Source organism: Crocuta crocuta, unplaced genomic scaffold, assembly GCF_008692635.1.
Source record: "Crocuta crocuta isolate KB4526 unplaced genomic scaffold, BGI_CrCroc_1.0 scaffold18, whole genome shotgun sequence".
Classification (NCBI taxonomy): Eukaryota; Metazoa; Chordata; class Mammalia; order Carnivora; family Hyaenidae; genus Crocuta; species Crocuta crocuta.
This window is the reverse complement of record NW_027532589.1, coordinates 73,259-100,611: the sequence shown is the minus strand read 5'-3', so window position 1 is coordinate 100,611 and position 27,353 is coordinate 73,259. Positions and strand designations below refer to the sequence as shown.

The window sequence follows — 27,353 nt, the reverse complement described above, 5'->3', positions numbered from 1 at the left end:
AAATCCTTGGATAAAGCAAATTTTAAAGTTGATACTCATTTTTTCCCTCATTTAAAACAAACTTGAGGGGTGCCTGGGTGGCTTAGTAGGTTAAGCGTCCGACTTTCGCTTAGGCCATGATCTCGCGGTTCGTGGGTTCGAGCCCCGCGTCGGGCTCTGTGCTGACTGCCAGCTCAGAGCCTGGAGCCTGTTTCAGAGTCTGTGTCTCCCTCTCTCTCTGACCCTCCCCTGCTCACGCTGTCTCTCTCTCTCTCCTAGAAATTAAAAAAAAAAAAACTCGAATGCTAATTTTAATCAACTGTTCTTAATTTCTTAAGGGAAATTGAATAGCAAAGATCTTAAATCTAATTATAAATGCCTTCTTCTTTGGGCTTGTGATTTTTCAATAGAAAGCAACTTTTAAAAGCTCTTATGATAAAATATTTAGGAGGAAAGAAAGGAGGGGGCCTGTACATTGGGACAGATATAAATATGCATGTCATTCAGTAGGGTTCACTTTGTTTTCTTTTTCTTTAGTGGTTTCTGGCAAATTTATCATATCAAGAAGCACTTTCAGACACACAAGTTGCTATAGTTAATATTTTATCCTCAACCTCTGGTAAGAAATTTGTCTTCAAAATTTACATTATAACTTGAAGCCTTTTTCTGCTATGTGTGTATGTACATATATACACATTTTTATCTTATTACAAATTACATTCATACTGATGTACAGTAGCATGTTATAACTACATAATATTTGTAGTTTTATGCTGTGGCCTTGTGCTATTTATATTCCTTTAACTATGTTATGGTATTTTTCATATAACAACATATTAAAGTTTTCTACGCTGGGTTTTTGTATTGTGGTTGTCATTCCTTTCACATATTGTTTCTGAAGATCTTTTTCTGGATCCTTTGGCTAAATGTAATTGCTTTTTTCAGAACTGTAATTTACCCAATGAAAGATGTTTTATTTTAAAAATTGAATCACCTTCCAAATCTGGGAGAGAAAAAGTATTTTTGAAGCTATAAAAATAACTTGAGCACACATGCTTGATTATGATGAGGTTATAATGTTACTTTGAGTGCTCAACTTAACTCTTATTAGTTTGAAATAAGTAGGGCTGTAGTTAATCTGTTTTGTTGAAATAAACATGATTTAGTTTAAAGGCTGCTTTTGACAGAATTAAAGCTGATGTATCTTTTTTTCCCTGCAGGACTTTTTACCTTAATTCTTGCTGCAGTGTTTCCAAGTAACAGTGGAGATAGATTTACTCTTTCTAAACTATTAGCTGTAATTTTAAGGTGAGAACATAACATAAAAGCTAGTTAATTCTGCTTAAAAATACGATGTTTAAAAATTCTCTGGTAGTGACATAGGATAGTTTATATTATCATATACTGTATAGGCAAAGAAAGATGAGGCTGAAAGAAGGGTTTACGTGGACATCATTCCATGCAGCCTTGGGTCATGTCCTTACTTAATTTTCTGAATGGTCGTGGGGAGAGTAACTGGAGGGAAGGATCCCAGAGCAGCTTTGCTTCCCGTTCACGTGAAGACAGTATAATACTGTGAATTGTACTGATGTTTACACCTAACTTAATGCGGCAACTTAATTTCATAGCCTCCCAAGTTCCTATTTCCTTTTCCTAAAACAAGTTCCTCTTTTTGTTTTGGTTTTGGGCTTTCTATCTCCTCTTATTCAAACACGCCGTCTTCTCTGATTGTTTCATCCTCACATGATCTTTCGTTGTTTTTCAAATAAATCATTTGGCAGTTTTGAATTCGTGTATAACATCAGTGTTGTCAATAACTATACTTAAATCTTTTATTTTATGTAATTTTGTGTCTTTTTATCTTGTCTTTTCTGTGTGTTATAAACTTTTAAAGGCCAGAGCCTTGCTTTTTGCTTATTTGTGCCACCAGCAGTCTAGCATAGGGCTTTGCTTACCAACAGTACTCCACAAAGATGTATTGGTTTTGGTAAAGCTGTTGTTTTTATGAGAAAAAATCAGAAATCAGAGAAGATAGTTGAATGATTTAATGAAGAGAGTAGTGTTTCTTAGCTGTCAGAGCTAGGTTTGAGTCAGAGCTTTGTTCTTTGTTCCTGTCAGTTTCCTTAAGCTCTCTAAGACGGTTTCCTAGGTGAGAAAATGATGATAGTATTAGCCTGGTGTGAAAATTTGGAGCGTGTATATAAAAAGCGATTATCGTAGGGACCGAGGTACTTGGCGGTCACATATGTGTAGCTCTCATTATGACGTGTTTTTCTCTTTTTGATACAACCATGGTAGTTTCCAGGGATAGGCCAGATGACCCAACTAATTTACTCTTTAGATGTACAGTCACTAGAAGTTTATTACATTGCACTCATGATTGGCTAATGTCTTAGCTAAACATATTCTTGCGTTAGGGAAATATAATATATCTGTATTGGGAAGGAAATGAAGTTTAATTCAGTCTTATTTTTGTCCATTAATTTATAATTGATTAATTTAATTATTTAAATATTTAAGTATCGTTTTATTGTTAATTTAGGTTTTACCAATAGACAGCATTTGTGCTATTGCTAGGTATACATGGGTATACTGTGTGTGTATTTTCAAAAAAAAATCTTGGAAGAGGGCTGACAAGTTGGTTACTTATTAACCAAAAGGCATCAGGTAGCGGAGGAGGTAAGAATATTTACCCAGAAGCAGGCTGCCTGTGGGTTCAGTCCTCTATCTGTGTGATTTTGGCCAAGTTAACTTTATGTGTTTGTGTACTAGTTTTTTCATGTGTCAAATGGTAATGGTAACAACAGTAATGCCTTTATTATAAAGTAATTTGTACGTTTCATGAGAATTAAATGATTTGAATACAAATATAGCACTTAACACTATCCTGTTATTGTTGTTAAATATTATTAATTAAATCACAAAAGTCTTTGACCGTTTTAGTCTTTCCCAGTTTTGAGCATAGTCTTGATCACTTGTAAATAATTTTTATCTTCATTATTAGCTCTTTTAAGGAATGTATTATTTTGCTGATTAGTAATGCTGTTATTCTCATAGCATTGGAGGCGTTGTGCTGGTAAACTTGTCAGGGTCTGAAAAATCTGCTGGAAGAGATACAATAGGTAAGTGAGTACTTGACACTCTATTCTTTCTGTTACAGAATACAAGAAAGTTTGTGCGTATCAGTATTTGTGTCATTGTGTTCGTGTATGTGCATGTGCACACACACGCAGAGGGTGGGCACTGATGGGGCTTTTTTTAAAAAACGTTTCCTTTGGAAATAATGTAAAAAAATTAAAAAATAGTTCATAGAACTATTAGCCATCACTCAGATTCTCTCTAATGTACAAAACTGCAGTATAGTTACAAAAATCAGGAATTAACATTGATTATAATTTAATTATCTAATCTGTATATCCTTTTCACATTTCACCATGTTTCCCATGAATGTTCTTTTTCTGGTCCAGGATTACTTGTTGCATTTAGTTGTCATGCCTCCTTAGTTTCCTTGAGTCTGGAACTGTCCCTCAGTCTGTTTTGTTTCGTCTTTTGTAACCTTAACACTTTTGAAGGGTACTGTCCAGTTGTTTTGTGGAATGCTCCTCACTCTTTGTTTGTCTGATACTTTCTTATGATTGAATTTATGTTGTGTCATTTTGGTTAGGATGCCACGGAAGTGATATTGGAAGTGTCCTGATCAGTAAATCATATGGTGTCCCATTAGGAGTGACTAGTTAATTTTAATGTAGCGTCTGCCAGGGTTCTCCAGTGTCAAGTTCCTAACTTTTTTCTTTGCAAGTAATAAGCATCTTGTAGGGAGATACTTTGAGATACTATGCACATGCTCTGTTTCTGTTATACTTGCACCCACTAATTTTGTGGTTCACTCATGATTCTTGCCTGAAACATTTACTGCTGTGGTGAGCACCCAGTTTTAATCCATTGTTTAGATTGAACAAAAACAAAGATAGTCAGTACCCAGTTTAATGGCTCTCTTCTGGATACTTTATTTAGATATTTGAAATTCACTGAATGGAACACTGCTTTCTAAACTATCCCTGGTTACTGTCCAGGCATAGTTCATGCTTTGAACTTCATTATCTCTTTCTCACCCTTGAACTGATAGCTGTGCCTTGACAAACTGTATCATCTTCCACCCAGAGCAGTTAGTATATGTAAAATGATATATGTATTTGTTGTGTATGTGTGAGGTTTTATTGATAGACTTTCTTTTTGCTTTCTTAAAAAAGTTAAAAAAAATTTTTAAAAATAGATTTGATAAAACACTGGACTTTTGGATAATTAATTGAAGTATTAAATGTGTGGCAAGTTCACACAGAGATGGGACTTGAACGGGGCCTTGAAGATGGCAGAAGAATATACATTAAAGTTGATACATGGCAGTGGGGAGGACTGTATAAGCAACAGCTTAAGCATTGTTACACCAGACAGTGTCAGGTGTCAAATTGAAGTAGCATTTCAAAATTAAAAAATTGTTACTTATATGGTTTTAATATTAAGTATATTTGGCTAGATCATTGGATGTTTGCACGTGTGTTTGTTCACTCTTTAAACTGCTTCCTTTACTCCTGGAAGACATGGAGAGGGTGGGATATACTTTGTCTTTTCATATTTGTGTACTTCTTGAAATAGTGTCTGACACGTTATTAGATTTTAAATAAGTATGTGTTGAATGAATTAATGAACAAATGCTTTAGATCATTATGTTGATTTTTACAGGTTCCATTTGGTCTCTTGTTGGAGCCATGCTCTATGCTGTCTATATTGTTATGATTAAGAGAAAAGTAGACAGAGAAGATAAGTTGGATATTCCAATGTTCTTTGGTAAGAATATGTTTAACCTGTGAGGCTATTTACTCTGAATGATTAGCTTAGGGTTTTGTCTTGGAGGGTATAAGGAAGGCTTTCTCTTCTCCATATGATTCTTTAAAACCGCCATATTTTAATGCTTTTGAAGTCCAGTCTCATTGTTTTTCTCATACCTTGCCCTGCATAATTGTGTACCTATGACAGAATGCCAGTTCCCTCAGTGTGAAGTAAAGAAAGAAATTCCTCCTAATATCTTTTTTGCATTCATGTCTTTAGCCTGTGAATCAGATGTTTTCCTCACTGATATGACAGAATTGTGCTATTATAAGCATGTTGGAATATACCTGTTGTATTACACATTTTACCATTTTTGAATTTTTAGAAGCAAAAATGGAGAAACTCCCCCAAGTGATATGGATATATTATTCTAGTCTATGTACTTTTAATTAAAACTCATGGGACACTTAAAGCTTTCCATTTGCACTTTAAGATACAGTCTCTTTTATGACATAGATTTTTCAAATTACCCAAATGTAGTTTCTGACATCAATTCTTACTTTTGGTAAATTAAATACCAAATATGAGAACTTAAGTTCTCATTTGCCTGATAGCAGCTCAGTTAAATACTTGTGTTATCTGTCAAATTTATCTGTGGATATCTTCTAAAAATTTTTTTTTAGTGTTTTATTTATTTCTGAGAGGGAGAGACAGCATGAGCAGGGGAGGGTCAGAGAGAGAGGGCGACACAGAATCCAAAGCAGGCTCCAGGCTCTGAGCTAGCTATCAGCACAAAGCCTGAAGCAGGGCTCGATCCCATGAATCGTGAGATCATGACCTGAGCCGAAGTCGGACGCTTAACCGATTGAGCCACCCAGGTGCCCCTATCTGTGGATATCTTCTAAAAGATATCTGAAGATCAGTAGATAAAAAAGCCTGGTGATAGAAGTTCATAATATAGCTTATAGGGAACTAATAGACCAGGAACATGGTGTTATAATTTCACTTATTTCATACTCATCTGAGAAATAAGGAAATTGGGCAGATGAATAGCTTTCAAACTGATCTTGCAGAGGATCCTGGGAAGGGTGGGGGAAGGTGGATTTGCAGGTGTGGTTCTGGTTCTTGGGGCTCTTTGCCGCTTCAGCTGGAACAGCTCTGTTTTGTTGGGATTTTGCATTATAATTTGATTTATAGAAAATATTTTTCTGCTAAAAAAATGTTTGCATATCTTCACCTAAGCTTAACAAAAAGAAAATGTTTGAAAAGCTACCACACCAGGTGATCAATCAAGTTTAAGTATGGAATTTAAGAAATATACCTTAAATATGAAGTTAACTTTGATGATGTCTCATCTTAGAGTTATATAAAATTCCACCTGGAATGGAACGAAGTGCTAATATTTTTTGAGTATTTTTTTTAAGATTGACAATTTTCAGGAAAAATTGTTTAACTTAGTACACACAGACAAAAAAGTCATATGTGAGTTTTACATGTCATATATGTCATAATATATAACACAATATTGATTTGACTTGGGCTTTACAATAGGCAGGACCATAAAGAAGTTAGGATTGGGTTGTGGAGGGTTCTTTAGGGATGAGGATGTGAGCAGAGCATGACAGGGAGCAATCAGTAGATCTGTGTGATTGTGATAAAGAGCTCACTTTAGGGAAGAACAGGAACGTATGCAGGCCAGATTCTAGAGGGTCTGGAGAATAGGTGGAAGCAATTGGGACCTTTGTCTTTAGGTTCAAAGGTTGGTAATTCATGTGGGATTCCATAGACTTGATAGTCCAGGGATGGCAAACTAGGTTTGGTTTTTGATAATGCCAAATTTTGGTGTTTTAATTATGACAACTTCTTAATGTTGTGTATACTTTTCAGATCATGAGTCCCTTCTGTATGTGTGTCATTTTGTTTTTATTTTTTATCATGAGATGTCTTAAATTAGGTATTCTAAAAACAGGATATGAGACAGGGATTTCTTGTGGCGATTTATTGAAGGGGTGCTCTGCAGGGAAACCTGACAAGGGAGTAAAAAAGCAGGATAGAGTAGGGGAAAGAACCATATGGTGTCACATATAATTGAGATTTGGCCCAGTTCACGGCATGTTGGGGCAAGAGATGGACGGCGGGAAGGAGCAGGTAATGTCTAGATACTCCTCAGAGACCTTCTGGCCTAGAACCATTAGGATTTCAGCCATGAGAGCAGCCTGTGCATCCTCCATGGGTTAGCTGGGGAATGCAGAGGGTGATCACTTCTTGGGAAAGGCTGGCTTATTTGTGCTCCAAGGCCGTTCTTCGGAGGAGGGAGGTGGCTTGCATCTTTAACAGCAGAGACTGGGTACTCCAGTCCTGTTAAGATTTAAGTAGGCATCCTAAATACTAGTCTATTATTTAGCAACGAATATAAAATATATATTTATTATAATTTAGCTTTCTTTTAAGAAAGCTCTACAGTTATCTAATGAATGTCATAGTGGATCTGTGGTGTTGAACTGTACAGAAAGTGCAATAAAATTACTATAAAATTGTAAATTTTTTCTTTATAGTCTTTTATTCATAGGCACTCATATATAAACTTGCATTTCTATAATAATAATAATAATAGTGGCTCACCTTTTACTAACTTTTTACTCTATGCTGAGTTCTATGCTGTATTTTCTAAGTGTTTTAACCAAACTCTCCCAGTAACACAATTAGATACGATTTTACACTCATGGATTAGAAAACTGAGGCTTCAAAGAGGTTCTGCACCTTGCACAAAGTTTCCATCACCAGTGAATGGTGGAGCTGGTATTGGAACCCAGGGCAGTTAGACCGCAGAACACATATAGTCAGCCACTAAATGTTACAGCCTTCCTCTGTGAGTAGTCAGTCTGTGCTTAGTTCCCATGTCGAGTAGCTATTTCTGTAGGTATGTTATCTCACCAACTAGGTCCTGGAAGGCAAGAGCCAAGAATGTATTGTTTTGGAAACTTCTTCCATTATTCCGAGCATACCATAGGTGCTTTAAACATAAATATGAGTTGAAGCAGAGAGCAGACCTCCTACTTCCTCATAATTTAGGCTGAATATCCATGCACACACCATATACCAGTTGTTTCTTTAAATTTGAAGACACTAAATTATTAGTAGCTAAGGTTAACAACTTTTCTTTTTGAATTACGTGGTTTATTCCATAGTAGTTGCTCCGCGCAGTGTGAAGAGTTGAACCTTGAAGACTCAGTGATCACCAAGTTTTTTTCAGTGCAGTTTTTTTTTCTGGTGCTGACTTGTCCATAGATATGACTTAAAGAAACAGAAGTTCCAGTTAAGGAAACCTATTGGAGCCCTTTGTGCAAAATCTGTTGTTTTCTAATTATAGAGTTATAAGTGAAAATTTTAAATAAATCACAATTACTAATTTTTGTCTCTTTTATACATATTTAGGTTTTGTAGGTCTGTTTAATCTGCTGCTCTTATGGCCAGGTTTCTTCTTACTTCATTATACTGGATTTGAGGACTTTGAGTTTCCCAATAAAGTAGTATTAACGTGCATTATTGTTAATGGCCTTATTGGAACGGTTCTCTCAGAGTTCCTGTGGTTGTGGTATGTACTATTTATTACACTATGATTCATTAGTGATCAGTTTATGGACTTCGGGGAAGTTTAAGCATTTATATTTCTTCTGTCTTTTGATGGCTCCTCCTGGGCACCTTCCCACCCCACACACTTCACAGTTTAATAAAGTAACTCCAATAGAGCAAGAGCTTTGTCTTTTAACCTCTGTGCACCCATTGTGTAGAGTAATACCTTGCACACAGAAGGAGCGCAACAAATATTTGCTGAATAAATATTTGAATGGATGAATATAAATGATCTAGATTTGTAAAAGTGTTTTAAAAGTAGAATGTTATATAAATGAAAGGTACCATTACCTAATGGACATCCAAACTTAGGAAGTTTATATTCTAAACACGAATAACATGAGTTCTGAGTGAGAATCTAGGGAGTTTTGCTTATCTAAGAGACTTTGGAATGTCTGGTTGTTCATAGATGTCTTTGTTTTGTTTATTCTTAGGGCTTTTCATGTAAGTGAGCCAGATATGTAACCCTAAGCTCCAGTTAACTTGAAATGTTAACATGCTTTGAAATGTTATAATATCAAACATGTTGATATGTCATGATCTTAAAATAGCTTGAAGACAGTATTATATGTTGTGTTCAAGAAATCTTTCAAATATAGAGCTTGATACTTAGTGCTGTTTCCATCTAATAGTAACTGGAAAAAAAAACACACACACAAATTGTACCTAAACTCCTAAATGAATTTTTTATTATATGCCAGTTAAGACTACTAACTAATTTTCCTTTGCAAAAGACTGGGACAAAAGTAGCCTTTTCCATGAAGATTTCCTTAATGCTTTGCCTATACTTTTCTCCCTCTTCAATTAAGGAAATTTCTCTGTTTTCTTGATGGTCTTCCACACTCCCTTTCATTTGTGGTAAAGATTAACTTTCATTTGTAGTAATTTATGTACTTAAATTCCTTTGCTGATCTAAATCTCATTGATATCAGAATCCATTTACTCATTCATTCTTCCATCTTTCATTGCCTGTATTTTCGGTACTCATCAAAGAGAGTTACATAGTTTCTTTCCTATATTGATATATATTATATACTCTCTTTTATCCTATTGCTTCTTTTCTCTCAATTCTGGTATTTCTTCTCTCATTTCTCTTGCCTCTCTCTATTCTTGGGTCTGGACAGGTAGAACAATTTACTGTGGTAGTGTTTTGATTGAACTCAGTTGAGTCATGAAGAATTGTTGATCTTCATTTTTGACTGCAATTTAAATAAATGTACTCACTGTATTTTAATACAAGTTCCCATTTTCTAGTTTTTTAAGTTCAGTTTAAATTAGAAAATTTCAAAGGGAATGAATATATTTGAAAGCAATAAGTAAAATATTTTTTGGATGTTAGGCTGGAGAAAGAAAGGGTTTAGCATGATGCTTGTTGCATTAATTACATTAAGACTCATAGAAAACATGGACTGTGACACCTGTAAATAATAAAACACTCATTCTTTATTGAGAGCTTTATTTTTAATAAACATATACAATAGAGTTTTATTATGTTTAACAGAATTTAATGTTGGCTTTGGAGGATGATCAAGTAGGAGCTGTGACATGTAATTTCTCTATGTGAGTTTATTTAGTTGCTCCCTTGGAAAATTTTTACATTTAAATAAAAACATGTTTTGGAATTTTTTTTTGATTTAACTTTTTTAGAATGAAAAGAGTAATACATACAAAAGTATACAAAAGGATGTACAATGAAAGGGAAGTCTAATGATCTCTTTTTCACTACAAATCTCCATTTCTTTTTCCCAGAGACAGCCACTATTAACTTCTAAACCTTCTACAAAATTTTCTATACAGGCAGAGGGGTGTGTCAGTCTCCTAATTTTCACCCATCTCCCCACCCCCAACAAATTTTTTTTTTTTAAATGTTTTATTTATTTCTAGGAGAGAGAGAGACAGCGCAAGCAGGGTAGGGTCAGAGAGAGAGGGAGTCACAGACTCCGAAACAGGCTCCAGGCTCTGAGCTGGCAGTCAGCACAGAGCCCGACGCGGGGCTCGAACCCACGAACCACGAGATCATGACCTAAGCGAAAGTCGGACGCTTAACTGACTAAGCCACCCAGGCGCCCCGCAAATTTTAAGATACAAATGGGAGCATACTATAGATAGTGTTCTGTACTTAGATTTTTTTCACAGATTGGCCTGTAAATCTTTACATATCAGCACTTAGGGTTCAGTTCATTTTTTAAAGCCTGTGTATTGTTCTAATACATTATATTTCAATCCATTATGTAACATAATTAGAATATAATATGTCTTACTGATTCCTTGTTGAGAGGCATTTTAAGTTTCCAGTACTTTACTTTGTAAATAAAATAGCATTGAATATCCTCCTATATGTGTTTGCATATATATGTAAGCATTCTGTAGGATAAATGCCTGTAAGTGGAAAAGACTGAGTCAATCATAGGGACTTTAGATTTTGATAGAAAATTTCAATGTCATTCTTCATGGAGGGAACACAACTTATTTTCCCAGCTGTGTATGTAAATATTGAAATATGATTATATGAGTATTGTTAAATAGGTAAATTATACAAAGTCATTTATTATGAAAAAAGCTGTTTATCCTTACCTAGGATGGATTTTTCAGTGTCTCAAGAAGGTTTATTTTTCAGATATATTTTTCAGATATATTGAGTGTTTAGAGTACTAATGGTAACAACTCAGTAGCAGTAAATGAATCAGTAATGAAACAAACATATCCATTAAATTCTGGGTGTTCTTGGCAACAAAACAAGTATAAGAAGCATATCTCTATATATTTTACATCATTTTAAATCATAAGAAAATACATTTCTCAGAAGTCATAATCTGCATGTATGATGATTCTTTTTTTGGTTAAGCAGGTTATTGTATGTTTAACTATAAATAGAACAGTGAACTTCAGCATATATAAACAATGGCTGAGTAATAAACTACAGGTTTAAAAGCATGGTTGTGAACTTTTTTTGTAAATTAAAGATGTGTTCTTGTCCCTCGTTTGTTTTTTAAAAATTGAGGTGTGCTGGAAAGCCCATATCTGTACAGTTTGAGTAGATGTTGAATGGTTGCACCTAGTTCCGTCTCAGCATTTCCCAAAGTGTGCCCCTGAAATGATACTGGATGATCAAAGGATTCAATGATCAGCTAAATTAGGAACAGGCAGTATAAGTCAAATAGTTTTTTTTATATTTTATTTTTATATTTATTTATTTATTTATTTTGAGAGAGAGAGAGAAAGCACAAGTAAGGGAGGGACAGTGGGCAACAGAGAGGGAATCCTAAGCAGGCTCCGTGCTCTACGGTGAGCTTGATTTCATGACAGTGAGATCATGACCTCAGGTGAAATCGAGAGTCAGATGCTTATCTGACTGAGCCATCCAGGCACCCTCAAATAGTTTCCTTTTTAATACTTCATCTCAGACTCTTTATGATTGTACTTTGTGTTATAAATCTCTAAGAACATATGCTGCATTAAAAAAATTTGACTTCCTGAACTGTCTTTTCACAGAGCAGCTCATGAGTAGTGGGAACCGCTACTACTTGAGTTTTCTTTCCTGCGTTAAGAACTAATGGTACAGCCTCTATTGAATATGTTGAGTGACACTTTATCAAGATAGCTTCTTTTATTGCAGGATAGCATTATTAATTCTAGCCTAAACTGAGCTAGAATTTAGTAGACTAGAATTTCCATGGGCCTATAGTCCTAATTATATACATTATGGTTTTATCTTATAATTTCTTTTTCTTTTTTTCTTTTTTAAAGTAACCTCTGCCTTCAGTGTGGGACTCAAACATATGACCCTGAGATCAAGAATCTCATGTTGTACTGACTGAGACAGCTTGGCACCCCTGTTTTCCTTTTATACACTCAAACTATTAGCCTGTGTAAATGGCTTATCTACTTGGTATAATGCTTATAGTCATTTTATTTCTTTCAGCTAAACAAAATCACATGCAGATTGATACTTCAAATTTTAATACCAACATTGGTAGTTCAAGGTAAAAATACAATGAAGAGCTTAGGTTTGGTTCAGACAACTACTAGAAAAATGGAAAGCAATAAGGAAGTATCATTAAAAATCAACCAGTTTTTTTCAGTGCTAAGCCAAACCAAAAGAGTAGCACAGGTTAGAAGACTATTTTAGTTTTCATGAGGGTGAGATATTTTTGCTTTGGTGACAGATCCATGTTGGCTTTTCACTTTCTTAAAAGTCTGTGGTGTGAAGTATCATCCTGGCAGTTTAATAAAGCTGTTCCCTTTGTTAGCTAAGGATCGTCATTATAAAACTCTTCATTATGAGAACTCTTTCAACAATTTTATTAACAATGTTAATGAAATAGAAGCTATTCGTGCAAATTCAATAATATCTGTAAGCAGATCTGGAAAAAGGCATAAAGTACTTAGAAAGTTTTATTCTTACATATTTGGTATTTGAAGGTATTTTTAGTATTTGAAGGTAAACTTTAAGAATTATCCTAGTTGCTTTATTGTTCCTGAGTCTGTCCAACCCTATTTTCTTTGGTTGTTTTACTTTGTTAATATAGAAACATCTGTTTTCCTCTCTTCCTTTTTAGGGGCTGCTTTCTTACCTCATCGTTGATAGGCACACTTGCACTAAGCCTTACAATACCTCTGTCCATAATAGCCGACATGTGTATGCAAAAGGTAAGGCAAACTGTTCATTAGATATTTTAGATGTATTTTTAAAACAGATAATGAAAGTTAGGGCACATGATTAAATTATAATCCGTGGTGTTTTGACTTCCAAGATAAATTCCAAAGATTCCATAATAGTGTGATAATATTATAGATCTGAGTAACAGAAGTAAAGTTTCTCCTTGCCTGGTTCAGGAGGGACAAGTGGTCCGTTCCTCTTCTGTGATGTCCTGGTCTGAATGCAGGGACTTTTATGATAAACATAAATACTTTGGCAATGATAACATCACAGTAGAGAGAATCCCACATAACCACCTGAAGGAGGAGTTTCTTTAGTACTTCTGGGGGTAACGGGGAGAAAAGAGGCATGCCATGTGTATACAACTAAAAGATGTAGTGTAGTCATTTATCACTAAGTTCAGTGTTTGTAAACTTAGAACCCCATGTATTAAGTAACAAAATGTGTGTGTGTGTGTGGGGGGGTTTGGTTTAATAAAAGTAGAAGAGGAAATACTTGAAAGCTATAAGCTTATAATGTGTAGAAATTATAATCAAATTTTTAAAGATATTTTTCTTTAGATCTTTTTGCAGTTCTTAGGATAAGGGCAAAATACTCTCAGTGATATGTATTTTCTTATTTAAAAAACAGTTCTGTGCCAATACTTACTTTGTTTCATGGCTCAGTAAGTTCTTATTTGTCATGGTTATTAACAGAGAGCATCTCCTTAATTTAGGTTATCTTCTAAATATCATGCATTTTCAAAGAGTGTGAATATTATATACCTAACACTAAAGTTACACATCATTAGATTTCTTTATAGGTTTAAATAATATCCAGGTCCTTCCACATTTCAGGATCTTGCATATCGACCGAAATTGCTCTAGTGAGACTGGGGAGGCACTGTTATAAGAGGATGTTGGTAGACTACTGTATAAATGAGCTTTTGTGTACTGATATTTTGAAAACATCAGCTTTTGCAGATTTGAAAAATAAAAATTGAAGGTTAATTTTAGGCTTTTTTAAAAAAAGTGTCACAGGGGATCTAATTTTATTTAATGATCATATAATTTATGGATTCAGATAGTTTAAGATAAGGACAAAATATAAGGAAAATGAAAATAAATAAATGATTGATTAGAAAAACATAACAAGTCTTTTCTTGATTGTCTTCACGTCTAGAATTGGACAGCTAGTTAAATGAGTTGGCTGGGCCTCCAGTAGGAATCGAGGGTTGGAAGATACCTTCTAGAAAAAGTGGTAGGGCGTCCCAGAACTGTGATAGAAACAGGAGAACTCTACTTTCATGGGTTTTTAAAAATTCTAATAAGCAACATTATTTATATATACTTTGTGAAATTTCAGCATTTGTCAATATTTTTATTGTGCTTAATAAAGGTTTTTATTTTATTATTTATTTGATTTATTTATTTTTATTTATTTGATATTTTGTATCATAGGAAGCATCTCTGATAGTATTCACATTTATATCCACATATAGTCAGGCTTTAGACAGTAATGTAGGCAATTTTTTGTCATTGTCTTCATTTTATTTATTTATTTTTAATTTATGTTTAATGTTTTTTTTTTTATTTTTGAGAGTCAGAGAGAGTGCGAGCAGGGGAGGGTCAGAGAGAGAGAGACACACACAGAATCCGAAGACAGGCTCCAGGCTCTTAGCTAGCTGTCAGCACAGAGCCCGACGCGGGGCTCAAACCCACGAGCTGTGAGATCATGACCTGAGCCGAAGTCGGACGTTTAACTGACTCAGCCACCCAGGGCGCCCCTATTTATTTTTAATATTTTAATGTTATTTATTTTTGAGAGAGAGTGAGTGGGGAAGGAGCAGAGAGAGAGGGAGACACAGAATCTAAAGCAGGCACCAGACTCCCAAGTTCTCAGCACAGAGCCCGATGTGGGGCTTGAACTCACGAACTGTGAGATCATGACCTGAGCCGAAGTCAGATGCTCAACCGACTGAGTCACCTAGGCACCCCTCAGTGTCTTCATTTTAAAATATTGTCTTTGTAGCTTTTGGAAACCAAATTAAGTTTTTTATCATGTGGCAACACATAAATAACTGCATTGTTAAAGGTGAACTTTGCCTTTAAAAGTTAACTAGGGTTTTACCCACCTTTACAAAGTTTACTTTTACTCAGTTATAATTTAGTTCAGTATTCATGAAATCACTCTTACCTGTTAGATCTGCATTTTTAACTTCCATTAGTCATAAGTTTTCATACTTTTTCTGGTCTTGGGTCATTTAAATACATCGTGGCTTTTCTAGATTATAAATATTCTGGTAAATATTCCAAGAATATGTTATGCCAATAATTTGATAACAGTGTGAAGGCTTTTTAGTTTCTCTGACTGACTGCTCTTTCCTGGGTGTTCTTAGGCTGACAGCCTATGTGTGTGTGTCTACAAGCGGGGCAAGCATGTTAAAAGTTGTCAGTGATTATTCTTGCATTATGCATTGTGAATCCTTCCTAAAACATATTCTCACAAAACCCCTTTACTCTGACTAATGGTGCTGTGAACCGGAGTAGTATATGTTTCCCACCAGAGGGAGTCTTGCTTACAATTCTAAACCTCACTTTTTCTTTTTAATACTTACAGAGAATAAGCACAGTTTTCTTGCCTATTTTAAAGATAGGAGTTACTATTTTCATCAGTAGTTTGAAAGGAAATCACACCACTGGGTTGCAGCTAAGTCTCCATCAGTACAGCTTTCTTTGACCATTGTTCTTGATTCTTAGTTGAATCTAGATGCTAAAGGTAGACTAACAAAGGGAAAGAAAGATTTTTCTTCACTTTATGGCATCTCATTATTTTTCCTTTTCTTGACAACCCTGATAAAATGATGGATTGGAGCCTCAGCCTTGACATCTGACGGGATCCACCCCAGGGGCTCTGCTTTCTGCTGGTCTTCTCTGGCTCACGGCTCTTAGTAAAATTATTCTATTTGTTCTCTTTATTTTACTTAAGTCATGATTTCCCTTAGAAAGTTTTTCATTTGTTACTACATAATCAAATTATTTAAATAATCAGGATTAGAATTTGTTGCAAATTGTTAATAGAAGGTTTGCACAAGTTGTACTTTATAGTTTGTTTTGGTGCTGTCTTCAGGAAGGAAACATAACATAGCACAGTGTATCTCAGAATATTATAACATAGTTTTTAAAAATGTGAGTTTTTGGGGCACCTGGCTGTCTCAGTTGGTTTGGCGTCCAACTCTTGATTTCAGCTCAGGTCATGATCCCAGGGTCATGGGATTGATCCCCACGTCAGGCTTTCTGCTGAGCATGGGGCTTGCTTAGGATTCTCTCTCTCTTTCTTCCTCTGCCAGTCTACCCTGCTCGTGCTACCTCTCTCTCTCTCTCTGCAAAATAAAAAAGTAAAAATAAATAAATAAAAATATGAGTTTTTGAAGATGACTTCAAAACTGAAGGGAGGATCTACTTGAGGATCAGCAAATCAGTACAGAAAAAAAAGGGCACTGTGTTGTGGAAGACGAAGCTAAATGTTTCATAATTCTGCTCTCAGATGTGCTCTCCCTAATACATGGAAAGCATACCTTCTGGCTTTCCTTTAGGCCGTCTTCCAAGCAAGAGATATTTTTGTTGGTAATTTAAGCAAGTGGAATAATATGTTGAAGTTCTGATTCCTCATATTTAGTAGTATACTTAATAATGCATTATTAGTGCTTAGTATTATCTTCTTGGTGTTTTGACTTATTCTTGCAAGTTTTCATAAATGGAAAACTTATTTTAAAGAAGAAAGTTGTCTAAATGATAATGGTAGATTGTTTCTGTTTTTCTGTCTTTTATTTTTAGGTGCAGTTTTCTTGGTTATTTTTTGCAGGCGCGATCCCTGTATTTTTTTCTTTTTTTATTGTAACTCTCCTATGCCATTATAATAATTGGGATCCTGTGATGGTGGGAATCAGAAGAATTTTTGCCTTTATATGCAGAAAACATCGTATTCAGAGGTATATTTGGTTCCAATATAAGGTTTTAAAAGTATAATCCTTGCTAATTAAACTGAAAATCATATCACGCTGGACTAATTTGTAGACATTTTTTGTAGAATTATTGAAAGATTATAATTTATATATGTACTATGTCACATAAAATTAAAATAAGTTGTTTAGATCCTTTGGGTGGTAAGACCGTTTCTTCACAACTACTTAAAAAAAATGTTTTTATTTATGGTAAAACCAAAGTGCTTACTCTTTTGCTGTGATGACTTTAAATGTAGAAAACTTTCATTGGTGTGAACATTTATAATAAAATATGGTAACACCGCCTCAAATTTCTTTCTTTTTTAAGAGAGAAAGATTTTTACATCCTACTATAGAAAGAACTTGGGGCAGGTTGTTGGGAAATCTTGCCTCAGTCTTAGCGTTGACCTCACAGCTTCAGTCAGTGAAAGAGATAATTTTTAAGGGCTCTTTTCAGTTCTAAAGCTTTCCTTAACTATTGTCTTAAAAACAATTTTTTTAAGGGTTCCAGAAGACAGTGAACAGTGCGAGAGTCTCATTCCTATGCACGGTGTTTCTCAGGAGGATGGAGCTAGTTAGCTGTTGTCTGTAGTCCAGGTTTGTATGTTAGCTGGTATTCATGCTGAATAAGGTTCTTGATTCCTGTCATCTCACATACTGTCTAGAGGGTAAGGGAGTCACTCCGCAGTCAGAGTGCCTGGGTTCCAATTCTGGCTTCTCCGTGCACTAGCTGTGTGACGTTATACAAGTTTCTTGACCTGTCTGTGCTTCAGTTTTCTATTTGTGAAATGGGGTTGTTGTAGTCCCTCCTCTCTCATAAGATTTTTGGGAATCTTAAATACTTGGGATGTGCAATAGTGCCTGACTCAAAGTAAGTGACCCCAAGTTCAACTATTACTTTTATTCACGCTAAGGATCATAATTTTACTTAATAATACACTTTAAAAAAATATTTTTCCTGTAGTATAGAAGTAAGAAAAAATATATTAATTTGGTGTATATCCAGTCTTTTCTCTATATGTGTGTGTGTGTGTGTGTTTTCCACAACTAGCATAGTGTATATCCTCATTCTCTGACTGTGCTTTTTCACTTAATGTTTCAAGAACATTTCCCCATTTTTAAAAAATTTTAAGAAATACTCTTTTATATTTCTGTCAAGACAAATGAGTACATGGTGTTTTATCTTGTTCTGAATGAATGCTTGAAATACATTTAACATATATTTTTGGCAGGTGTACAAGTGGTTATGTATTTACTTAGAATGAGAGATCACAATAAATTACTGAAATTCTGGAGATTCAGGTCCCTTTCTTCTGAGATAACTTGAGGCAGTTTATACTGAAATGTTTTCTGACTCAGCTGGGCTTCCCCTCCTCACCTAGAACATTAACTCCTTGCACTCAGATTGGCCTTTGAAGCTTAAGTGTCATCGTCTTCGTGGCAGAGTCACCTCCAGCCTAGGGCTAAGTGTCTTGGTGGTGTGTTTTCCTTTGGCCATTTTGTGTTCCGGCTTTTCCTGTTAGGATGGTTACATGCGCACGTAGTTGAGAGAGTTAGAGCTGCCCTGCCCTGCCCGCCTTCTTTTGCTCTCGTCCCACTCCAGGGACTCACTTTAAACTCGTCACTTGTTTTGACCACCGCCCCTGCCCCCCTCCACCTCACACACTCTTCCAGCACCATGCTTCTACTTCTGTTTCTTGATTTCTTTGTTTTAAGCATCTTCAGTGGCTGTTCCCACTTTGGTAGGTGAGGATAGATGTCCTCCTCATCCCAGTGCAGTGACTGTGTAATTTTGGGTAGATCTGTAAGGATTGTGTCCATAGTCATGCTGATGTAAATGGTACGTTTACCTGAGTCATGGTGGATTGTGCCTGGCATTTTCCCAGTCCAGAGACCCTCTGTTACACCTTTTAGAGAATACACTTCCCTTCTTCTCCAGGGATAGAGAAGAGGCACTTGACCAGCTGTAAAAAGTAAAGCAGGGCAGTTAAATGTCTAACTGCTTTTTCTGTGACCATGCCAGTCTTTCTGGTTTTAGTTGTCTCTTCACTCCCCTTTTAGAGCTACCTGATTAACAGTTGTTTTCTAGTCTCTGCTCTTCTCTTTGTCCATGTGATTTTTTTTCCTTAAGAAAAATCCCTTTATTGCCTTTTTACTGAGGTTTTGGCAACAGAGTGGAACTAAATATGTTGACTCACCATCTTTAAATTTTAAAAAGTACACCCAGTTATTCTTAAGAGCTTGGGAGTGTTGTAACATATGCACTCCCTCCCTACTATGTGTGCATTATTCCCACGTTCACACTCATACCCACCCCTGCCCAGGCAAGGACTCTAAATTTGTGAGCTAGAACTGGGTAAAGGGGAGATAGTGAAGATGGACTGCGGCAGAGAGTGAAGGACAGGTGTGGCAGGGGTACAGCTGTTGCCACATGGCCGGAGTAAGCAATGGGGGCCTCAGACACTGCTGTGGAACTCACTTCCGTGCGTTCTTAGTACTCCCCTCCAGTTCCAGTATCCAGTTGTTAAGTGCATAAACTGTGTTTGTTATAGATTTCGATGTTAAGATAATTTGCTTTTTGTGTTATAAACTATAGAAAATTAAAGCTGTGATGGTTGTAATCTAATGACGATTTTGTGTTTGTTTATTTTTATTTTTAGCCTGATAATGGAACATTATGCAGCGAAGAGACAATCCCTGGCAGGTTTTTGTAGAAAATGTTTCAGTGCCTAGTCTGAAAAATAACAGTTTCAGTTCTTTGGAACTCTAAAATATATTTTCCTTATATCTGTTTTCTTCAATTCATAATGAAGTACTTTGCTATGTAGCTGTGTACGTATCACCAGTGATAGACGTTCTGATCCACAGTCCCTCTAAATGACCAACCTGCCTTACACATCTCAAGGAACTGAGCTGATGAAATAATTTGAACTAATCAAGGAATAAAATTCTAATGTTCTGGAGACTTTATTTTCACATTATTTGTTAAATGCTGGACTATATTATGAAAATGTTTCCAAGAAATCATTTAAGTATATAGATCAGTGTTTCTTACAGATAAAATGATATAAAATAAGCTGCCTATAATAGGTACGGGTTATATTTTTAAGTTTCATAGAACATTGCAAATTAACAACACAGAAAAAAAAGTTTAACTTTATGCAAGTGTGTCCATGCAAATTTAGTGGGACTTTAAAGAGAATCAATGTCTGAGAAAAATCTGGTTCACTCACACTACATATGCTGTATTATCCTTTCATAGCATTAGGTGCCTTGTATTTTAAATCTGTGACAAACTATGACAAATTTTTAAAGGGGAAGTATTATTGTAAAATGAAGAATTATGTATTTCTAAAGCTGTATTGCTGTAAATTTAATTGATAAAGCTCTGCTTAATTTAGAGTTTTGAAGAAATATTCTCTCTTCAATTAAGACCTTTTCATAATGGAATGATTTAAATTGAAGTGATAAAGAGTATTATTAAAATAAAATGTTTATATATATGTATTCGTGTGTTACAGATCTATGAATTGGTTTCTGGGTTTTTTTTTTCCCATATATGTGCCAAATTACTCTAGAACTGGAGGTCTCTTACTTAAATAATTCTGGTTTTCCGAAATCAATGTTTAATGGTTCAAATAACAAGGAAGGTAAAAGAAATTCCACTTAAAAAATTCCACTTCAATTTTTCCTCTACCAGGCTTAAGTTAAATATAAAATACTCCTAATTACAACTCTTAAACTTGAGTTTTTTATGTACTTCTTCACAACTGCCCCTGTTCACTGCACACACCAGTGGATGAACATGTGTCTCAGGATTCATCTAGACTTTTGATGAATCACCCATTTCCTTTTCAAGTTTTGTGAGAATAGTTCATTTCTGTTCAAAATTTCTTAACAGATCTGATTTTAAAAATTCTCTATGCAGAATTTAGCTTCAGTTTGTGTTGTTCACAGTTTTAAGGTTGTTTTGGTGTTACCATAAGTCTAAAATGGAGGTTAGCCATCTTTTTGCTTGTCCTGAGATCTTTTATATTAATTTAAAAGATTGTTTGTTTATGACGTTAAATTTAAAAAACAAACAGCTGTTCTCCTATTTGGTCCCCCAATAATTCTCATAAAGCTAAAGTAATAGTGATTTTGTTACTATGACCCAGGGTAAAGACATTGTAAAGAATGTGAACTTATGAGGAATTAAAAAAAAATTAGTTTTGGGAAAGTGTAAGTGGAGGAGGGCAGAGAGAGAGGGACAGAGGATCCTAAGTGGGCTCTGCGCTGACAGGCTGACAAGCAGTGAGCCTCGTGCGGGACTCAAATTCACGAACCACAAGATCATGACCTGAGCCAGCCAAAGTTGGATGCTCAACTGACTAAACCATGCAGGTGCCCCCCTCCTGCCCCCCCTTTTTTTTAAGTAGGCTCCATGCCTAACATGGGGCTTGAACTCATGACCCTGACATCAAGAGTTGGTTGCTTTATGGACTGAGCCAGCCAGGCTCCCCATAAGGCTTTTTTTCTTAAAAAGAACTTAACAAAGTAACATTTCAATTGCTCAAACTAATTTCAATTGAGGCTTATTATCTAGATACTTGTACTTTCTGTTTTTTCTGTTTTGTCACCAATACCTTCAGCAAATTACAGGGTAAAATCGTCGAAGCAGTGAAAGCAGAATTCAGCTTTTAAATTATTCTGTAAAAATGGTAGGAAACGAGGTTGAACTTAGAATTTTTTTGGTTTTTCGTATGATCTGTGTTCACATGTCTTACAGATCATGGATTGTCACCCAGGACTCAGTAATAAGCTTTTGTTAGCATGCAGGATAGATTTCTTCCACTAGGATACTGTTTTGTTTTGTTTTGTTTTGTTTTTGTTTTTTAATCAATGAACAACCTCTTTAGAAGGAAGCATCATTAAACCAGTTAACTGAAACTACAAATTATTGCTGCTTTGCTCATCTACCTAGTATCTTTTCTCTCAGGTTTTGTCTGAATGATTTTTTTAATTTGAATACTGCAGCCATTGAAGATGAGCAATTGAGGACTTCCTTTCTGTACCTTTGTAGTTCAGGGTGCGTCTTCTCAAGAAAGTTGTGGATTACTTACATTCTGTGATCTCCCAGACATGTAGGTATCGAGGCCCTTGGATCACAGCAGCCGCATCACAGGCCTTTGCAAGTGTTGGGAGGGATACATTCCGGTAACTGCTCCTGCCCTTCCTGTGTTAGAGCAGTCCTGGCCCACAGTTATATTTTTCTGAATCTAAAGACCACTTGGAGCGGGGAGCTGGCCTGGATGGCTCAGTCGGTTGAGTGTCCCACTCTTGATTGCAGCTCAGGTCGTTATCTCAAGGTTTGTGGGATCAAGCCTCACGTCACAGGCTCTACACTGAGTGTGGAGCCTGCTTGGGATTCTCTCTCTTTCTCTTCCTTCCCTACTCACACACACTCACTGTCTCTAAAATAAGAAAAACTAAAATTAAAAAAAAGACAAAATAGGGATTTCTGATTCCTTCTTTCAGCCTTCTACTCTTCTTCCTATATGTAATTTAAATCCCAGTATTGAATGTTTCAAATTATGACTTTATGTTTGATGAACATCAGACTCTGTAATGAAACAAAATTGAAAAATGAAGCAGCCTTACAAATTCTTCGATGAATGCTTTTTGGAGCTCATAGAAGCCATGAAGTGTATGTAATACACCATACTTTAAATAAATTTTGATCTTTTAAGAAATTGATATATTGCCTTCTATCAGCCTGACTTAGTGAATTCCTTACATTAAACTGATTTTCCTCTGGTAGCTGATGAATAAAGTTTATTTTTTCTATAAAGTGAGATCATAAGGTTAAATGTTAATGTTCTCAAAGGAATATAGCCTTATTGCAGGAAGAATGCTAATATCCCATTACGGTCATTCGCGTAGAGCCGGTTTGGGGTTGCAAAGTATGACTTCTCTGGAAGCTAAGGGTTTTCCAAAGTCAGTATGGTAAGGTATGTAGCATTAATCCTCAGTTTGCTGACTGAAGAAACAAAGTATCTTGAAAGAAGAATAAAGTAGGAATTAGAAAATATTTTCCCCCTGAATTGTATTAGCAAATAAATGAAATCTTATTTTTATTTTAAGCAATTCTAGTTGTTACAATCCTTCATTTCTCCCTACTTTCCTTTTGAGATATTCTTTGTTACTGAATAATATTTTAGGAAGAATTCATAGAAAGAGATCAATAGTATTTGTGACATCTGCAGAGTTAATTTCTATTTTGTAATGGTGATGTGGCTAATATGAGATTTTCAGTTTACAGAATTTGAAGTTAGGGTTCTATTTTAGTATGTCTGTCATGTACCAGAAATTTCATTTAGATAAATTGAGGTATACTTTTTACATAAATTTGCAATTTTTAGACTGCCTCCCCATTTCCTTATTTTACTATTATCAGCTATATCTGTTTCTACAATAATTTTGTTTTGTGGTTCATGTTCTGTATGCGCACAGGTAATCTCCCTTTAAATCTTAGTAAACTGGGGAGAGAGTGGAGTTCATTATAAATTAGAAGCAAATAATGACTTGGAAATTTACTGTTATTATGACATGAAGCTTTTCTGTTTTGCTGTCAGACATAATGATTACATGATAACTGAAATATTTATTTTAACTTTAACTCATTTAGATCACTTTATTTTCATTCTGATTTATGGTTATATAGAAAAATTGTGGTTTATATATTTTAAAAACTAAGCACCATCTTAATGTCATTGCATTTAAAACAATGCTTTCTGATAAAATTTCTCATGTCCAACATATGTTATTAGAATCTCAAACAATGGAATCATTGACAGATATTTAAGGAAAAGTTACTTGGGGAAACTAGTACTCTGGTTAGGCATATTTGCTGAAATGCTAAAAATATCCAATGAGAACATTTTGAGTTTTTGCTCAGATGAATGTGAATTTATTTCTGAGTTGGGAATTTGCAGTGGAGAAGTACTCAGATGAAATCTTCATGATATTTCAAAGTTGGAAAAGAAATATTTCCAAATAGGAACTTTTGAAGTGAAACTTTTAACAAGGCACTTCATGAACTTTTGTTTTTAATTTTACATATTGTTTCATTCTTAAGAGCTACATTTATTAACTTAACTTAGATCCTATATACTCTAAGCCTTCAGTATTTCTTTATTTGGTTTTTCTTTTTGTTTTCCTTAAGTGTTTATTTATTCATTTTAAGAGAGAGTGCACTAGCAGGGGAAGGGCAGGGAGAGGAGACAGACAATCCCAAGCATGCTTGGGATCGAGCCTAATGGGCTCAATTCTCAAAAATTGTGAGATCATGACCTGAACCAAGATCAAGAGTTGGACACTTAACTGACTGAGCCACCCTGGCACCCCTTTACTTAGCTTTTCTATACCTAGTTTTAATTAAGAGCAAGTAATTAAATAAGATCAGTCAGACAAGAGTACTTATTAATTTCAGCAGGTCCTTGAAAGGCATACAGATTTGTTTCAAGAATATTATTATTATTATTTTCTTTTTTTTTTATTGAGACAGAGAGAAACAGAGCATGAGCGGGGGAGGGTCAGAGAGAGAGGGAGACACAGAATCCAAAGCAGCCTCCAGGCTCTGAGCTGTCAGCACAGAGCCTGATGCGGAACTTGAACTCACAAACTGCGAGATCATGACCTGAGCCGAAGTTGGCTGCTTAACCGACTGAGCCACCCAGGCACCCCAAGAATCTTATTTTTTGACACAAGGTGTAAACAGTTCTTTAGAATCTTACTGCCAGTATTTGCTTATTTGGAATAGCTTTCACATATTTTTCTTAGGAAAGAAATCAGTGTCAGTTAAACCATGTAACATCAAAACAGAATTTTGTTGAAGCCTATCCTTGTCTTATTCTAGTATAAAGTATAGTAATACATTTTGTATTTAATAGCTTAGTGTAAGATTATACTTTACTATACATATAAGGAAAGCTTACAAGAGATGACATGCTAGAGAGCAGCGACTCTCACTGTATGTGCATCAGCACCAACTNCCAGGGCCCATTCAGTAAGACTGAGAGAAGGTCTGGGAATTTGCATTTCTCACAAGTTTCCAAGGAATGCCCCTGGTACTGGGCCCAACACCACACTTTGTAGATACCCTGAGGAAAAGTCACTAACTTTGAAGCTGGATTCTCCTTGTTCCCCATTAGCAATCTGATTCGGGCAGAATTATTTAATCTGAAATATGACAGTGAAGTCGGAAGTGCCCGGCCCTCTGTGCCTGGGTGCTTGATAAATGTTGACTTCCTTGCTTAGTGCCCCATCACTATTCTCAAATGGACACTGAGGAGCGACATCAGTGCCCTCTAAGTTCCTCCCAGCTCCCAAATCCTGTGATTCTGAAAGTTCTCTAGTTCAAGAGAAAATGCCAAACACTGCAAGTGTGGGTGGTGCTTGAGAGAGTAGTAATAGCAGTAATACTGCCTAGACCATAGTTCCGTTTTGCTTTGTTAGGGCTTAGCATCTGGACTCGAAAAAGCTTTCAGTCAGATTTATAAACAACACTGCAGAAGTTAAATTCCAGCACAGTCTGCATCCATGACTGTTTTATGGAGCCTGAGTATATAAAAAAAAATGCACTAACTTTTCTAAGTGACTAATAAGGCTTATTAGAGTCCCACTACATTGCCTCATATAACGTGTGTTCAAAATACGTAGTTTTCATTACCTGCATGGCTTCTAGACAGCATTAAATAAGCTGCGCAACAAATCCAAGCTAGAATTGTGAGCACCTGATTTTTGTAGCACAAAATTATTCAGGGTTTTATTTAAAAGTAGTCACTGGTGTATTCAGTATTGTGAGTTTATAATCTTAAAAATTGGGATGCTAATAATACCAGGCTAAAGTACGGCTAGATTTTTTTCATCTTTTAATTCCATCTTGTTAAAATAATCACAGTCAGGGTCCTTTTGCCTTCCCCCACCATCTTAATCTGATATACCATAAATATGGAAATGAATGCATAGAATAAAAAGCTTGTGTAACTAATTGGTTAGGGTTTGGATACATCAGTGGAACCTGAATAAAGCATTTGCCTCCATCAAGAATGGTCCCCTGAAACAACTGACTGCTGAGTGTCTGCAGGGTGAGCCCCAGGGGCGGCATGGGCTGGGAGAGATCTCCCCACATAGTGTATTCTGCAAGTGCATTTGAAATACCTGTTTTTGAAAACGTGAGTGAAAGAGGCTAAACAAAATGTAGACACGGCATTGAAAATGCTAATTCCTTTTAGTGGTATGACATGAAATATGAGATAATGGCAAAAAGTTGTCAAGATACATTGTAAGGTCAAGTTCAAATAGTATACTCTAAAGTGGGTCTTAGTATTCAGATTAGTATTAATACTCAGATACTTGTGTGAGGCCAGGTATGTGTATTTATTTAGTTTTCTTTATAGTAATTCTGGTAAATTCTTGTGCAGGTTTGTTTTACATCTGTGATATTTCCTATACTAAAATTTTATAGTATATTCTTAATCCCCTTAGGTTAGTAAATTAAAGCTGAAGTTATCGAGTGTCAGCATACTGTGATTTATATTTTTTTATAACGCAAGAATGCCTTGCCTTGATCATTCTGATCAAGTGGCAACATTTTAATTTTATATGATAGGTCTGTATTGAGTAGTCAGGAGCTATGTTCAAATACTCCCAGGAAAGTAGTAGTATAGAAATAATTTTCTATAAAAGTCAGCTTCAATTACCAGGCCCAGAAGGCCAGATGTAATGAAAGAGTACTTTAGAAAGATGAAATGTTTATGATAAATTAAGGAAACACTTTTAGGTTTAGTTTTCTTGGTGTGGATAATTTAGTGCAGATTTTTACCTGAAATTTGTTGTTATGAACTTGATACTTTTATTCATCTATTTTTTTTTTAAATGCATATTTTAAGATCCTGGAGTATTTTTAAATTTAAACACAATTATAAAATTAATTCTGGTTATTACTTATATTACTAATTCTGGTATAATTTGAGGCCAAAGCTATCCTGTTTTTGAAGGTCATTTGAAACATTGCTTATTTTTATTTGGGAAAGATTATAGACTATGAATTGCCCAATGTAAAATATGTATGATTCCTTTTAATTCATTTTTTTGTAAAATCATTTGTATACAGTATGTATTTTGTATCTCAGTAAAAAAACAAACAGTTCAGATCTAGTGCAAACAAGTATTTGACTTCTAAAGTTTCCTTTTATTAAAACATTTGCGCTTCGCTATTCTTCCATACCT

At 35.3% G+C, this 27,353-nt stretch overlaps 1 protein-coding gene across 1 annotated transcript in view; it reads left to right on the top strand.

Moving 5' to 3' along the window:
- Positions 1-22,817, top strand: part of SLC35F5 (solute carrier family 35 member F5) — a 39,214-nt gene extending 16,397 nt beyond the window's left edge. Inside the window, exons 8-16 of the mRNA XM_077779613.1 lie at positions 517-598; positions 1,200-1,287; positions 3,037-3,101; positions 4,720-4,824; positions 8,242-8,401; positions 12,999-13,089; positions 16,915-17,069; positions 17,585-17,678; positions 19,742-22,817. Coding sequence (XP_077635739.1) covers positions 517-598; positions 1,200-1,287; positions 3,037-3,101; positions 4,720-4,824; positions 8,242-8,401; positions 12,999-13,089; positions 16,915-17,069; positions 17,585-17,660 — 822 coding nt within the window. The 3' untranslated portion in view covers positions 17,661-17,678; positions 19,742-22,817. The remainder of the gene's footprint in view (positions 1-516; positions 599-1,199; positions 1,288-3,036; positions 3,102-4,719; positions 4,825-8,241; positions 8,402-12,998; positions 13,090-16,914; positions 17,070-17,584; positions 17,679-19,741) is intronic.
- Positions 22,818-27,353: the final 4,536 nt, after the last annotated feature.